This window comes from Lontra canadensis, unplaced genomic scaffold (assembly GCF_010015895.1).
Source record: "Lontra canadensis isolate GAN:19392208 unplaced genomic scaffold, GSC_riverotter_1.0 scaffold13, whole genome shotgun sequence".
Lineage (NCBI taxonomy): Eukaryota > Metazoa > Chordata > Mammalia > Carnivora > Mustelidae > Lontra > Lontra canadensis.
Window position 1 is genome coordinate 11,606,152 of NW_022631007.1, and position 16,737 is coordinate 11,622,888.

A 16,737-nucleotide genomic window follows, 5' to 3' on the forward strand; every position below is an offset into this window, starting at 1 on the left:
TACTTTCAAGAGATCAAAAACAAAAACAAAAAAGACATTTATAGTTTATAAGGCTGTCAGGCAAAGAGCTAAGAATTATTTTTAATCAGCTTATCTCCTGCAATTTGGTGTTATTAATAATGTATTTCAATTAAATCTAAAGATTCAGGCCTTTGGTTTAGTAAACAATACAACGGGTCGCTTTGGTAGGTGTCTTTAAAGAACCTCTGTGTTTAAGAGATGGGCCAGGTTGGTCTTGTTGAAAGGCTGGAGCTGAGTAAATGAATCTCAGTGGCTTTAGAAGTTTGTAATTTTGTATTTCCTGGGTCTCTCTGAACCCAGTCCTCAGAATCCTCCCTCCCTTGCTCTCCTACACTTTCTTCCCTCTCCTTCCACCTCTAGCTTCCTTCCCACACAGCCCTTAGGCCTCCCAAGCCCCATACAACTGTCTGAGGTAAAGAGAACACTTTTCCAGGACTACTCAGGCGTGGTGCCCTCCTCCTCTGTCATAGGAATGGAATTCTTGTCTCCTAACCACATCCGGGCCTTCAGGCTCCTCTCATGTTCCTGCCATTTCCTAGGTTTCTGAGGCAAACACTTGAGGAAGTTGCCTCGTCTCCCTCCTCTTAGGCTTAGAAGTCTAGACAGCTGTCTCTTGATCAGGACGGGAAGGGACCCAGTTATAGTCTGGGGTCAGCAGGCTAGGCTGATAGCAGGTGGCTTGAGACAGTAGAAGAGTACACAGTTTACTCAAGCTTCTTTTCTATAAAATAAATCTTCCAGAAAAGTGTAGCACATAAACAAACTGCCTTATAAACTACAACCAGCTGGCAAACTCGTAGCCCTCTGCTCTGAGCCCAGGCTCTGTCCTCCCCACTGTTGGCAAAGGCCTGTGGTGGGCCCAGAGCAGCTTCAGAGCCTCTCCACACAGGAGGAGAAGACCTGGCCAGGCCTAAATGAAGGGTACTGAAGCTGTGGACCATGCTTCCATCGGCTCTCAACTCTGTAAACCTAACCTGGCCTTCTTCATTCTTTAAGAAGTGATAGGATGAGCAGAGGAGACCCCCACTTGCTGCTCAGCCAGCTACCACCCATCCTACTGGCTGTGCCCACTGCAGTCCCTAGCACCTTCCACCACAGATAGGTCACATCTGCCCCTCCCAGCCGTCTTGGAGCCCTTCCTCTTTCAGCCCAGTTCCTTTTCAGAAGTGTCCTTGGTACCTTTGACTTAGGGAGGTGCTGACCTTCTTTTCAAAGTAAATTTTAAAATATAGGTGGATGGATATGGAAAGTTTTCAAAGGATACATTTCCTCACAATTCTATATCTGTAAATTAGAGAAAGTTGGTATATATTTGAGGCATTCTTTGTCTCCTTTACCTTATTGTCAGTCTCAGCTGAAATAGAGTGTATTCAGCTGTGGTGTGACACATGTGACACTGAATTTTGAATCTTACATAGTGAGACACAGTCTTGGCTGCCAGTGAGGAGACTGTGTGACTTTTCAGACTGCCAGCCTATTTTCTCAGCGGTGAAATGGGCTGATCGGTGCACTCCCATCAGATGAGTTGAAGAGATTCTAAAAGGCAGTAGGTATGAAAGCGCCCTGCAGCCCAAGGGGGCCAGATGCCCTCCAGGGTTGTGCCATTTCCTCGCTTACCTGGTACGGGAAAGGAAGTCTGGAGGTACACGTCGTGCGCTCCTTCCTCAGCAGGGTGCTTCCAGCCATCTGCCCTCAGTGCCTGTTGGCACAGCATTTAAGCTGACATTTAGACAGCCATGTCCTAGAGAATATGCGGGAAACTTGCAGCCTGCAGAAAGGGAGTGACCCAAATCCCCTGATGAAACAAAGGAGAGGAGGACAGGATCTTCTTTCAGAAGGATTTTGTTTATGAAGCTCCTCGTGGCTTTTTTACTTTTTCCATGAAAAACTCTTTGTCCTTTTGTCTCCTGCCACTGGCCCTGGTTATGAACAGGGCGTTGATGTGAAGACAGTTTCCAAATGGGAGATTAATGAGGTGTTCTATCCAGAGAGGAACCTTCCTCCCATGCTGTAAGGCATGCTGCCCCTGGGAACCCTGCCCCACCCCCATTTGGGTCTTCGCTTTCTTGCTGCCCTTGTATGTAAGGCAGTGATGGGTATCCTTGCTTCTCTGCTGCCTCTCCGCTTTTTCCTGGCCTAGGATTTTCTTTTTTAAGATTTTGTTTATTTATTTATTAAGAGAGAGAGAGAGAGAGAGTGCATGCCAGGGGTGGAGAGAGAGGGAGAGAATCTCAGACAGACTTGGCACGGAGCCTGGAGCCCGACCCGGGGCTCAGTCTCCATCCTGAGATCATGATCTGAGCTGAAGCCAAGAGTTGGACGTTCAACCAGCTGTGCCACCCAGCCACGCCCCCCAGCCTCAGAATTGTTTTAAATCTGTGCATAGGATGATTCCCACAATCACTGGATTGTGTTAAAGCAGGATAGGTTCTGCTGCCTGAGGCCACTGTCCCTGGGCCAGAATGTTCCTGATGGCTCTTCAAAGCTTCCTCTTGGGCCCTTTGTATATTCAAAAAGAAGGTTGGTGCAGATTTTTCTAGGATGCGGGCACGAGCGGGAAGGGGTGCTCAAGTAAGTTGAGAGCACTCTAGGAAACTTCTCGTCTGTGCCATAGTCTGGTTTGGTGGTGTTCGTGTGTGCTGGTAAGAAGGCTGCCTGTCATCGACTGATAAGGAAACAAGCTAAAGGAGCAGAGGTGCCCATTAGGGGAAAATTGGCTCAAACTAACTGAGACAGTGTAGCCTCTGTGTGTTGTTCTCAAATTTTGGTAAGGAGTGGTAGACTTCTGATTTTGCCAAGTTACAGATAATAAATTTTACGAACTCTTGAGGATGAAAAGTGGCCTCTAGTCAGCACTCAGCACCATAATCAGAGGGCTTTGAGGGAGAAACAAGCTCTGTTTAGAGCAAGGACATATGGGCTTGGGGTTGGCAGAGTGTCTGAGAACCTTCTGGAACTTACTGCAAAATTTGGTGCATAAATATTTCAAAGGAGAGGACCTGGGGCTTTTTTAAAATTTTTTAAAGCAGTTCTTGACCCACTAGATTACCTGAAAATAGATGCCCAGTCAGGCTGGTGGGAGACTGCCTGAGCTATGTGTGGTGGTTACCCATAGAAGTATGCTAGGGTTTCCTGCGTCCTTCAGGAAAAATAGGACACAGACCCCAGAAGGCCAGATAGCCTATGACTTGGATACCTGAGGGAATCATTTGGTGGAACTACTCATAAGGTGTGCAGAATCAAAAGGAAAGTTTCCCCAAGCATGCTAAAGACAGACTGGCAAACAAAATGGACACATAGAAGGAGCAGGGTTGACTGGGTTTGGAGTGCAGTCGAGAACAGGAAACAAGCTTAATCTCCAGGGGAAAACTTTGTGACCACAAGAATGAATGGGTCGTGGCCCTGTCATTCTAGAGGAGCTTGGAGCGACTCCATTAGTGGGGAGTTTTCAGGAAATGTGGATGTAATAGAAGGACAAGCATGGGCTGACCTTGAAAGGGGCTCTTCTGGAGACCTGCGTGCACTACTTCCCCACCGGGACTGTTGGACGATACCTCGAATTGGCTCTCTCATTTCTCTTGCATTCAGCACACACGCAGACACCTCCTGAGAGCCAAATTCAGGACCTACTTGCTGCAGCAGAAGAGTCGTGAGCACAGTATTTGAATCACTTATATTTTTGGATAAGAGTGGTTCTTGGAATAATCCAGAAAGTGGAGTTTAAGGGTTAGTTTTTGTTGTTTTTAAGAAAATTAAAGTCCAAATTACAGATCCAAGACTCTATGTATAATGAGGCTCTTTGCACTGAATCAAAGGAAAAGGAGAGTAGTTTTTACCATTCTTTTCCTGTGCTTCTCCGCTGCTATTTTAAGAGTACTGGTTCTTCCTTCAGGGGAAGGTTAGGGTATTTTAGGGGTCAGTGTCTCTCTCGCCTTCCAGGGTAGTAGCCAGCATGTTCCATACAGGCTGTGTGGTGTGGACAGCTCCTCTGGGCTGGGCTTTCTCCTTTACCCCGGAAATACCCATGGATCCTTCAGATGGCTTTTTTTCAGGAAGCATATTTTGGAGGCTGTGAACAGAATGGTTTGACCTGTGAAAAAGAAGGCAGAGGGGATGTTTGCAAGTCCAGGCAGAGAGGTCCCGCAACTGATTAGACTGACCTCCCTCCTCCCGAGCCCCCTCTCTCTCTCAGAACATATAGTTTTCCTTGCCCACGAATCCATTCTCCACAGTTATTTCTCTCAGAGCTTTTCTATTTCTTCATGCCTTTGAGCCCCACCTAACCTCCTCATCCTTTGCCTTCTCCCCCATAGAGTAGAGCTAGAGTGGAGCTTCCCCCTCCCCAATTCTCCCACCAGAGTTGCCTCCCTCGCCTCCCCTTTCCTTCCTGCCTCCTCTCCAGGCCACTCTTCCTCTCTCGTGGATGGGTGCCTCTTCCCTCACCCCACAAACCCAGCACAATCCAGAAGCAGTCATCCACACTCATTACCCTTCCTCCACCAGATGTGCACCTATCCTTCCTTAACCCCAAGCTTCCAGAACTTCATTCCATCGTGGCCTACGGAAGAGCCATTGCTGTTTGCCTCGCCTGAGGGCTGCGTGTGCCGGGCTGACGGCAGGCGGATCTGGCTTCCCCTACAGTGGATGGGCCCACAGTGGCAGCCTCTCCAAATCCACGCACAGCACAGGGCCTGAAATTGTAGTTTGCCTCTACGTCACCACCACCACCCCCACACCCACCCCACGCTCTTCCCCCTAAAAAGCTGTCCAAAAGATCACCAAGAAGCAAATGTGACATGCAAAGATTTTTCTTTGTTTTTATCTTCCTTGACATCCAAGTGACATTTGACTCTCCCTAATGGTGGCTAAGAGCTCAGACTCAGGCCATGGCTCAGTTCCTAGCTGTGCCTTTCCCCAGCCTGTGACCTCAAACAGGTCCCTTACCATGTCTGTGTCTCAGTTCCCGCCTTTGCAGAGTGAGGATAACAAAACTATATCATAGAGTCGCTGCCTGAAATGGCTGCTCTGGGGGAAGCTTCTTGTCCCCTCTCAAGTGCTCTGGGTGTGTCTGCTGTGGCTTCTGAGGACTCCTTTCTTTAAGTACCTTTCCCCTATCTCTGGACACCCTGATCTTTCTCCTGTCCCTTTGAGCTCTCTCATTTTTTGTTTTCACTCTCCAGAGTCTCTTTTTGCCCCCTAACGTGGAGAGATGGTAGAGAGTGCAGCCTTGACTCTCCCTTGCCCTTTCGGTCTGTCTTTCTCGGACCTTCCTGCCGAGGCTGCCAGTTCCCCACCCGTAGATGAGTCATCGACCCAGACCCCAGGCCCACACCCCAGCTGCCTGCTACACAGCCTACCATCTGGATCTCCTCCCTGCCCCTCAGACTCAGCAGTCCCAAAAATATTTTAACGTTTGTTTTATTTTTTTAAAAAAAGCAATAAATGCTCATTATAGAAGATACAGGCAAATTTTAAGGATAAAATATGAATCAGCAGTAATCCCATGACAGCAAACACCACTGCTCAATTTGGGTGGATCTGTCAAGTCCAGTGGGCCTCCGCCTGGGCCAAGTTTCCCCCTAGGGATGTTTGGCGATGTCTGGTGACATTTTTGGTTGTCAGCTTGGGGTTGTGGGAGGGGCTGCTGGCATCTATCAGGCAGAGCCCAGGAATATCACCAAACATTTTACAATACACAGGCTAGCCCGCACAACAAAGAATTAGCCCACTCAGTAGTGCTGGGGTTGAGAAACCTTGTTCTGGACCATTGTCTTCACGTAAATGGCCCAAATAGAATAAGTCGGAAATCCTTTTCTCTTTCTGCCTCCATCCTGCTTCTCTCACCTGTGTTCTCTGTTTCTGTCAGTGACCCCCCCCTTGTCTCCCTCACCCCACATCCAATCCATTACCAAGTCTTCAGATTGCCCATGTGTCACATCTTTGCCTTCTACCCCCATCCCTTATCTTTCTTCCAGTTTTGCTGTTAATGACCACTCACTCAAAGTAATGGAAAGGTGCTCCAGCAGGCCCTTCACCTTGAGTTTCCCTCCCGCTGGGCCTGGTCTGTACCACCTGTGTGCTTGGAGACCTTCTCTCGACCTCCACAGCCTCTTAAATCCAGCCCTCGGAGCCTGAGCTCCCTGAGGGCAGCCGTTTTCCTCATCTGATCGGTTTCCGTGCCTAGCTAGAATGTAACACCATTCTGAGCACAGGGTTGGTGCTTGGTAGATCTCTGTAGAATGTGTACAGATGAATGGTTGCGTGAAAGAAAAGCCTGGAAAAAGTTCTCCTGATTCCCTCTCAATCTGTCTTTGCAGATCCTTGGTGAATGGTTTGGTCGGACCATCATTCGCTCTTGTACCAAACTGAGCTACGAGCACGCACAGAGCATGATTGAAAGCCCGACCGAGAAAATCCCCGAGAAGGAGCTGCCCCCCATCTCCCCCGAGCACACCAGTGAGGAGGTGCACCGGGCTGTCTTGAATCTCCACGGAATCGCAAAGGAGTTACGCAAACAACGGTTTGTGGACGGCGCGCTGCGTCTGGATCAAGTCAGTCACTTCTTTTTTTTTGGTGCAACCAACAGATTTGACTTATGCTTGAACCCAGCATGCGTGAGGTTCAACATGGCAGTCTTGGGATCTTCCGTTTTTCCTTCCCCAGTCACGGCACTGAAACAGTGTTCGCTGAGGCAGGCAGGGACTAACTCTTTCCCACCCTCTGAACTTCACAGGCACACGAAGCCCACTGACATGAGCCAAGGCAAAAGAGCGGTGTTTGTGTGGGTGGCCCTGTGACCAGCACTCTCAGCTGGTCTTTCCTGGCCAGGCTGTAACCCAGCATTTGAGCCTTCCCTCACTTTCTACCTCACATCCCTCTGAATGGAGACAGGGACAGGAACAGGGAAGTTTACAAGGCAGTTGACCAGTATCTGATGATGAGGCTTTTTAAAAAACGTGTTTCTTTTTATCCCTTGTCTTCCAAAAAGAGTCATATGTTTATAAATTCTGGATTCATATTTAAAGAGGCAGAGAGCTGAGGAGACTGGGGAATGTTGACTGTTGAGGAACATGGCAGCCCGGAATGGTACTGATTACTTTTGCGTATCACAGCTGCTCCCGTGGCCCCCTGGGACTTAGGTAGCTGTCACTCAAACTTGGTCACATTTCCATGTCCATTTCTGTGTGTGGCGACTCTTAAAACCTAGGAATCCTTTCCTTGCCAGTTGTCAGTACGTCATATAGTAGAGCCTGTGTTCTGTATTGTGCAGCTTTTTTTTCTCATTTATGTTTCTTACCCATACCCCTGAGAACCTGCTCTCTCTGCCTGCTCACTATAGGCTGAGGGAAGTCTCTAGGCATTTGAAAAATGAGTTAAGCAGCAGGATTGGCTGAGGGAGACTACCACCAAGGGGGCAGCCTCACAGAGACATCTTTTTCTGAGCCTTCCAGCGTGGAGGGATCTCAAAAAGCTTTGTTTTAAAACTTTGTAATTGGAGATTTCATTTCATCCTAGCTTTTGTGATAAATGTCACTAATGCTTCTCAGCCGGCATTGCAAATAGTTCCTGCTCTTGGTCCTAGGAGTAAGTTAGCAGCATCTGGGGCAAGTGGACACGCTGTTCTGCCTATGCTTGAGGGAGTCAGAGCACCTTCTAGAGCTTGCACACTCCTCCTTCCCTGGCCTGAGCTCAGGCAGCCTGAACGGACCCGTCTGTGAATGCTGATGGGCAGTCAGGAGGCTGAGTGGCTGCTAGGGAAGCCAGCAGAGCTGGGAGAAGAGGGACCAAAGGTACAGGAGATGACAGACTATCTCCCTTCCTTCCTTCAGGGAAATCCTTGGCGGGGGCATGAACACACCCAGGGTCTCACTCTCCAGTGGCTGCCTGGTTGTCAGATCCAAGGATGCTTTTCGGTTCTTGCTTCCTGGACTTGGTTCTGCATTTGGAAGCTCGCCTTTGAAGCTCACCTCCTGGTTCTCTGCTTCTCTTCGGACATCTCCAGTAATGTCCTGCTGGTCCCTTTGCGGGAGCCTCTTCCTCTGCTGTCCCCTGTAGGATTCTCGTTCCTTGGAGTCTTCTCCACCCTCCTTTTTGTCTCTATCCACAATCCCTGAACGAATTCTTCTACTCTTAGGATTGTCACTACTGACTGGATGCTGATGATGCCCAAATCTGTCTCTCCAGCCCTGCCCTCTTTCCCAAGGCCTTGATAGGCCTCTCCCTCTGCCTTCTCGAACTCTCCACCTGGATGCCTCAGGGTCTCCTCAGCTGGTGCTCGTCCTTCCTTGTGCAGGGATCGGTGCACGTGGTGCGCTGTGCAGCCTGCCTCACATTCCCTCCTGCCTCGGCTCCTACCGGGGCAGTTGTGTGCATCAAAAAACCTTGCTGTTTACCCAAATCAAATAAGATATACTGATCAGATAAGAGCATAAAAAAGAAAGCTGTTGTTTCTGTGAAAACTGAAACTGTCTGAAAAGATTCATTAAGGATGAATCTGTAAAACTTCCGCTGTTTGCCTGTGACTACTATATAAAAATAGGAGGGAAAAATCATAAAATTCAGGAAGAATTCTGTACTCAGACGGCTTTACAGATGTCTACGTTCTCCCTCTCTTAAAGAAACAAAAACTGTAGGGGTGCCTGTGTGGCTCAGGCAGCTAACGGTCCAACTCCTGATTTTGGTTCAAGTCATGATCTCAGGGTTATGAAATGGAGCCCCTTCTCCTGTTCGCTCTCAATCACACTCTCTCACTCTCTCAAAAAAAAAAAAAAATTTTAAAAAGAAACAAAACTATAAATTATAGACAATGAATTATGAGTAATTTATTCAGAAAAAAAATGTAGAAATCAATTATCATCTTCTTTTAAAAAGCTTTATATTTTGAGGTGCCTGGGTGGCTCAGTAGATTAAGCCCCTGCCTTTGGCTCAGGTCATGATCTCAGGGTCCTGGGATCGAGCCCCACATCCTGCTCTCTACTCAGCGGGGAGCCTGCATCCCCCTCTCTCTCTGCCTGCCTCTCTGCCTACTTGTGATTGCTCTCTGTCTATGTCAAATAAATAAATAAAATCTTAAAAAAAAAAGTTTTATATTTTGAAAAACAATGAATATACATTTACGTAAATTAAATGATTAGTTATAAATATATCTCATGTACGAGTCCCCTCTTTATTTTTTAAAAGATTTTATTTATTTATTTAGAGAGTGCATGCATGAGGGCAAGTGGAGGGAGGGGCAAAGGGAGAAAGAGAGAGAGAGAGAGAATTCAAGCTGACTGCCCGCTGAGCGGCGAGCCCAACACAGGGCTCGATTCCAGAACCCTGAGATCATGACCTGAGCAGAAACCAAAAGTCAGACGCTTAACCAATGGAGTCTCCTAGGCACCCCTGATTCTCCTCCTTAGCCAGCCCCTACAATAACTTACTAACCACTCCTTCAAGCACCTCAAATGAGAGGGCTTCTGTTATAACATCTTAGAGATCTTACCCTATCAGATTGTTAGAATGTTTGATTGGATTAAATATAAGAAATGCTCTATAACGATAAAACTATAAAAGGTCACTGTTAGGTGATCTCAACTCACAGTAGGAAGGGTATGGTAGTCAAGGAAGAAGAATGATCACAGATTATTGTTACTGATCTGTTGGCTTATTGTAGAATCAGAACTTAATTGCTAAAAACAGCCTTAGATATTTCTATCTCATTGGCTCTCAAAATTTATATGTTGGCAAGCTGATGCCCCCCGCAAAGGTTAAGTGAATTGCTTATATGCAAGAAATCAGATAGCTGATTCTTTGTTCAATTTTCCCCCATTTACATCATGCTGACTTAAGAGAGAAAGGTTTTCCTTCAAAGTGAGGGGGAGAAAAAGCCCTCAAAAGTCCTAATTGGGTTCCAGTTAATTAAGGTTTGAAAATAATGGATGTACATCCTTGGAGTGGATTCCTTGGTTCCCCAGAAAACAAGTTGTGTGGACCACAGCTTTGGAAGGAAGAACACATCAATCTCGCGCAGCAAGGGACACTGGCAAGATCCTTTATAAATCAGCTCAATGGCCCCATTCAGGGGTGACCGGGTTTGTTCCCCCAGGCCTGCTGCCTGCCTTTGCCCTTGCAAAAATCCATTTTTCCTTGGTGCATTTGGCGTAGCTGGCTGTTTGGAGCTTCTCTCTGAGGCTTTGTTTGCCTCATTTCACCATGTCCACATTTTTGGTCAGTCCTTAAAAAAAATAAGCCCTTTCACACGCGCCTCAATTAGAGAGGCCGTGCCTGTCACACAGTAGGCCCTTGGATGCGGAATACATCTGCTAAACCAGAAATTTTCCCTTTCCGGGAAGTCAGTTTACCATGAGGACTTCCGGAATGAGGGAGGTGGGGGGTACTAGGGTAGCGTCTGTCTGTTCAGCCAGGGTCGGACCAGTTCAGAGGTTAGAACACACAGAAATACAGAGCTGCTTGACCACCGGGCGACTGCAGTGGGCAGCATCAGCCAGAGCGGCCTCAGCCAATGGGAGACAGTGCACCCTCAGCCCTCAGGGCTGCCTGGGCTGGCTCCAGTCCCCAGGGTCTGCTTGCTGAAGTTGTCTGCTCACCCCAGCGTGCTATCAAATACGACCAAGGTGTGTATGTACTGTGGTGTGGGACCCATTGGGAAAGGCTGCCTTGAAGGTCAGATCGCCCGCTTCCTGTCACAGGCCTCCTTCACCTAGAGCTCGAACCTCGTTCTACAGAAGTTCTAGCTCTGTGAAAGGATGCCCCTTTGTTTCACTGCCCAAAAAGCAAATGCAGATGCCTAATGCATTCTTTGTGCTTTTTGGTCACAGGAGTTGAGTAGTATTGCTTCTGGGTGGTTTTTTCCCATCTTCACGTTTCCTGCTGCCATGTTAATTCTAGACTCTCCACAGATTCTGGTCTCATTTTCTTTATCATCACATATGTCACTGTTGTTTCTTGAAAGGAGATGCCCCCAAACGGGGCCCAGATGTTTTTGTAGTAAAAGGAACCATAACGGTTTATAATCATACGCAAACCTTGAGTTTTGGGGAAAGGAAACTGAGAAGCCCTCCCTCCTCACTCTGGTTCTGTCCTTGCTCCATGACTCGGGCCTGCTGGACAGGCCCTGAGGGTGTGCCCAGCTCCCTGAAACTTCTGTTTATGCCCAACACAAAGTCTGCTCCCGGGCAGCCTTCTCTCTAGAGAGGAAGAGAATGCTGCCTGTGATCTGACATGGCCTCAGACTCCTTTTAGCATTCTGTGTCTTAGTGGTTGCCTTTAAGAAAGGATAGCAAGGGAGGATAGCGGCGTGGTAAATAGAACCCTCAAACAAAAACATCTCAGGGAAAATTGATTATCTTCAGGAAGCTACACTTACAGTGTTCTGGGGCTTTCTCTCAGCCCAACATTCCTCAGTCAGGAGAGGGCCCTTAGAGAGAGCCCACTCTGTGTGTGGGCTTCTGTGAGAAACCCGCATGATGGCCTGTGAGAAACTGGGCCCTTTTTGGGGTCTTCCTAGCAAGTGGTCAAGGACGTGAATGGTTCCTACTGAGCCTTTGACTTTCTGAATTTAGCGAAAGTTACAGTGAAGAAGAGTTTATATTTCCATCTTGGGTGATACCTCCAAACTAAAAGAGCCTTTACTGAACTCTCAGCTACCTCTTCTATGACACCCTCCTGGCAGGATTTGAAGCCCAGACATTGGGCACTTTCTTTAAGTGGACTTGATTATAATGATAAACTTGATAGTGAAATAATTTTTAAGTACCTTGGGACCCAAGCTGCTGTGGAGTGCTATTCTGGATGTCCTTGGACTAACCCAGCCCTGAAGTCAGGAGTCTGCAGACTTGCTGGAAAGGGCCAGATAGTAAATATTTGGGACTTTGTGGGCCATACGGCCTCTGTCTCAACTCCCCAACTCTGCTGTTGCGATGTGAGAGTAGCCACAGACGAACCGGTGAGCAGACTGTGTGCCAAGAAAGCTTTAAGGACCCTGGAATTTGAACTTGACATCCTTTTCATTTCATAAAATAGTGTTCTCCCTTTGATGATTTTTGGATCATTTAAAAATGTAAAAAGAGGGCGCCTGGGTGGCTCAGTGGGTTAAGCTTCTGCCTTTGGCTCGGGTCATGATCCCAGGGTTCTGGGATCGAGGCCCAAATCGGGCTGTCTGCTCAGCAGGAAGCCTGCTTCCCCCTCTCTCTCTCTCTGCCTGCCTCTCTGCCTACTTGTGATCTCTCTCTCTCTCTCTCTGTCAAATAAATAAATAAAATATTTTTTAAAATTATTTTTAAAAATGTAAAAAGCATTTTTAGCTGTATAAGAGCAGGTAGAAGGCTTGATCTGGCCTGGGGTCCATAGCTTGCTGACCCCCACTCACCTGAAATTTAGCTCTGGGACCCAGGCGGCTCTTCAGGGCTCATAATCACCGCATCGGGGAATCAGGCGAGGTGATGGAGAACGGCGGGGATTAGTTAGCTCTGGGGGTGGTTTCATGCAATTAAGTAAATTATTCCTTTGATTAGTACCACGTTTAGCAGGTCCAATCAGAGGCCAGAAGTAGAGGAATGAATCAGATCAGCACCAGTTCCCTTACCCTAGTTACAGGCAGGTAGCTTTAATTAGCCAGAGGCCAACAGAGCAGCGGCTCTCATTTCCCACCTCTGCGAGCTGGCAGCCTCTTCGCAGTTGGGTCTCCTCCCCAGCCCGCCTGCAGAGAGAGAGGCTGGCTCTGCCTTCTCACCCGCTGGTGGGGTGGGCCTGCTCGTGGCCGAAGCCAGCTCTACGGGGGGCCCCACCCCGCCCCCGCTGCTGTATGTAGCTATAGGTTTTGTTGACTCGTATGTTTAAAGTTACAGTGAAGAATGTTTCTGTTCTCGCCTTCAGTACAGTCGTTTGCAAAAAATGAGCCTTCCAGCCCTGTGCTGTTGAATTGTTGTGCCATGTGATATCTGGTGCAAGGTAGAAAGAATGGGCTATTCATCCTGCCTCACTCTTCCTTGGTCATAATTATTATTTACATCCCCAGTAAAGCACCGGGACAAGCTGCTGGTCAGATGGTCGGACGTGTTTGTCGAATCGGTCTCTATTGTCTAAGTCATGGAGTCCTTCATTCAGTATACCTTCCAAAAGCTTTTACTGGGCACATGGTGTGTGCCAGGTGCTGGTGATGAGGGGAATGAGCTCTGGGGAAGACTCCAGAATGAGCAGCCATGGGGCGCTAGGTAGGCAGGCAGGTGAGAAACACCTCCTTGTGTCCCAGTTCTTAGGTAGGCCCCATTGAACCCTTCTTTTCCTTAGAAAGGAAGCTTTGTATCGGATTATAAAAGCATAAGTAAATTCCTTGATCTATGAAAAGGTATTTAAGTATATTCTAATGTTACAAAATTTAGAAAATACAACAGTGTAAAGAATAAATAAAAACCACTTATAACTCCATCATCCAGAAATAGCCACTGCTAATATTTAGATGTCTTATGTTTCCTTTTGAATATCCTCCTTAACACTTCATGGCAGGAGGGAGGAGTGGTTAGCATAACATACATATAATTTTCATATTCTGCTTTTTAATATTATAGAATGAATTTTTTCCCATGTCATTCAAAATTCTTCTAAACCACTGTAATGCATCTGTAATATTTCCTCATATTAGTAAGCTCTGGAACATTTAGCCATGACACAATTGTGGATATTTAGATTATGATTTTTTTTAATATTATACATAATAGTGCCATAGCCACCTTGTGTCCTAAGTCTTTACGCTGATTCTGATGATTTCATTAGGATGGTCCTAGAACTATGCTGATAGGATCAGAGGGACATATTTAAGAATCTTCAAACAGTGCCCCATTCCCTTGCAGAAAGGTTGTGCCAACTTCTGCTCCTTCCAGTAGCCTATGAATATGGGCACCAAGTGTGGGAATACCTGTCAGGAGTTCTGTGTCTGTACTGAGTGTATGTGTCTGTCTGTCCCTGCCTCTCTTTCCTTCTCTCTCTCTCAAAGTCATGTCCTGGTCTCCTGCAATGTCCCAATGGCTGTGGTCTTGGATTATTCCTTCATCATTCCTATTTTATTTTATTTTCATGAGGTCTTGCCTACAAAGAGGAGTGTCACACATAGACTCTTCTATCATTAGCCATTACAAAAAATACTCAACCTAAAATTAAGCCTAGGTTTTTTCTTTTTTTTGAGAGAGAGAGCGTGAGTGGGGCGGGGAGTGCCTGTAGGGGGAGAGGGAGAGAGAGAATCCCAAGCAGGTTCCACGCTCAGCACAGTGCCCAACGCAGAGCTCAATCTCAGGACCCTGAGATCGTGACCTGAGCCAAAATCAAGAGTCAGACGCTTAAAAGACTGAGCCCCTCAGGCGCCACTAGAGTCCAAAAATTTTAAATGGCTGAGAGGGGTAGTTGAAAGCATCTTGCTAACCCCTTGTTGGAAGCTGAGACCGGAGAGCGACCTCCTGCCCCAAAATGAGATCCTTCTTTCCTCTCATTAGAATCCATAAAGAAACCCATCCTTTTTGAAATGATGTTGAGAATTATTGTTGCATGTTCAGATCCTCAGAGAACATTGGAAATTCAGTAGCCTTTCTTCTGTGGCTCTTACCTCCTGTGTCTAATAGCCTTGGGTTGGCCTGACATGAATAATTATAAAGAAATCAAACTGAATTAAGACTAAAGAGTCCAGTGTGGCTTTACCATAAGAATCGCTGTGCTTTTCTTCAGGGTAGTAGGAAACAGTCCAGGAAGGTTTCCACTAGAAGTTCAAGGCTTCTGTTTCAGTGTTGACAGATGTGCATTATTTCAAGGCATGGAGAGAGTTCTAGAATTAGTGAGGTTTAAAGACTATCAGTCTGTAAGTTTTTCCCAGTTGCCAGCTTCATACTAATTATATTAGCAAAGTTTTCATTTAAGCGTATCTAGCTCATTTATAAATAAATCTTCAGCCAAGAATCTGTGCTCCTTTGAGCGAGTCAGCAGCCAGGCCATCTAGCGCGGCCTCTGTGAGGCGAGGGGAAAAGCTGGACAGAACGAGCTGCAGCCTCAGGCTTCGGGGAGGACCTGGCAGCACAGGGAGCCCTGGTCATGCCTCTGAGAGAAGGGAAGAGATGGATCGGATGGCATCCCTACTTTCATATGGAATCGGGGAAGCCAGTCCCTACTTATGCATCCCAAGGCATGAACAAGAGACAGACCTGAAAACTTGACCTAGTTGTAGCTAAGTAACACGAATTACAGCCACTGTGGGAGCTGAGCACTGTTTGTGGCTTGTCAACATGTGGATAAAAACGAACATATATCATTAAGTAGCAGAGTAACTGTGCCGAGCAGCTTGTTATTAAAACCCCAAACTCTTCATGTGCTCTTCCCTTAGGCATGTCGCATACTCATTTACTCATAATTTTCAGGAATACAGGTAGTATTATCCTGGAAGTTGTTAAAAATACAGACTCAAACATGATCTTGGACCCTCACTGGACAGATATTTCTTAAGTAACCGTTGTGTTATGAGTACTGCCCATAGTTCTCTAAAGGAGCCTGAGGCAGTGGAAGGCCAACTTTCTACCTTCCAGTTACAGAGTGAACTTGAGAAGAACTCTGTGTACTTACAAGAAACTCCAATAAGATAAAAGCAAGGGCATAGTCCGTTGACTCAGGGCTGAAGGTATAGGTTTTTAGGTGGAATGGGATTCGTAGAAGAGGGCTGGCTAGGGGAGGGAAGGCTGACTCGCACAGTAGTGCCAGGGAAGGACACGACTGGTGACAGGGGAGCCGAAGGGCAGGGAATGCCCACTCTGTTGGGACAACATGGCATAAAGCCCATCGTGCTACTCTCTCCTCTTGAGTCCCGAACCCACTGAGAAATAGACACACAAGTCAGACTGAGAATGAAATATTCTATTGGTGATAAAAGTTTGGATCAGAGAAGGCAGCTCGAGTGGGTTCCAGCATTTGAAATAACCCAGAAGTTAATGTTCTAAAAAGAACTCTGGTTGTAGTGATTAGAGGGAGCAGAAGTATGGCCCCTACTAGGCCATGTACCCGGAAATGGGCCAAGTGTGACCTTCACCACTCAGTGCCCTCCAGGGCCCCTAAAAGTGCCCCCCCTCCCAAGCAGTGGCCACAGAGGAGGATCGAGGGCTGGTGCTTTCTTCTTGCCCACAAGGACCAGTACAAATCCTCAGCAGAATTCTGAAGACGGCTTCTTATATAACTTTAGAGAGTGGACTCGGTCCCGTCCCAGTTCTAGGAGAAAAGTTCTAGGAGCTTTTCACTTGCCTGCTGCTGCTTTCTACTTGCCTATATCCAGGCTTATTTCTTACAGAGGGGGAAAGTACCCCCTCCCCCATAAACCTGTCTTCATTTCCAAGAACCTGAAGAAGGCACCTGCAATTCTGCTGCAGAGAGGTTTGCATCGGCCAGCCCCTTCCCCGCTCTCCCTCCCCTCCTCCCACTTCAGGCTCCCCAGCTCTTTATTTATACCTGTTGCCTGTCTTGATCACATTGTCCCACTGCTTTGTCATTTCTCATTTTCCTCCCTGTCTCCTTCTCTAAGACTGTGACTTCCTGAAGGGTAAGGACAGCGTCTTATTCGTCTCTGTATCCCTGCCCCCTGCACGCTGCTTGTTTCTAACCAGGCATTGCAAGGTCTCTGACCATCTCTGTACATATTGGTCTTTTTTAAAAAGAGGAAGGTAGTTGTGACCTGGACAGGGGACTGTAGCT

General features: G+C 47.2%; 1 protein-coding gene across 1 annotated transcript in view; it reads left to right on the top strand.

The window, feature by feature from the left end:
• Positions 1 to 16,737, top strand: part of DIS3L2 (DIS3 like 3'-5' exoribonuclease 2) — a 349,252-nt gene that overhangs the window by 270,951 nt on the left and 61,564 nt on the right. The window contains exon 13 of the mRNA XM_032857493.1: positions 6,339 to 6,572. Within this exon, the coding sequence (XP_032713384.1) occupies positions 6,339 to 6,572 (234 nt within the window). The remainder of the gene's footprint in view (positions 1 to 6,338; positions 6,573 to 16,737) is intronic.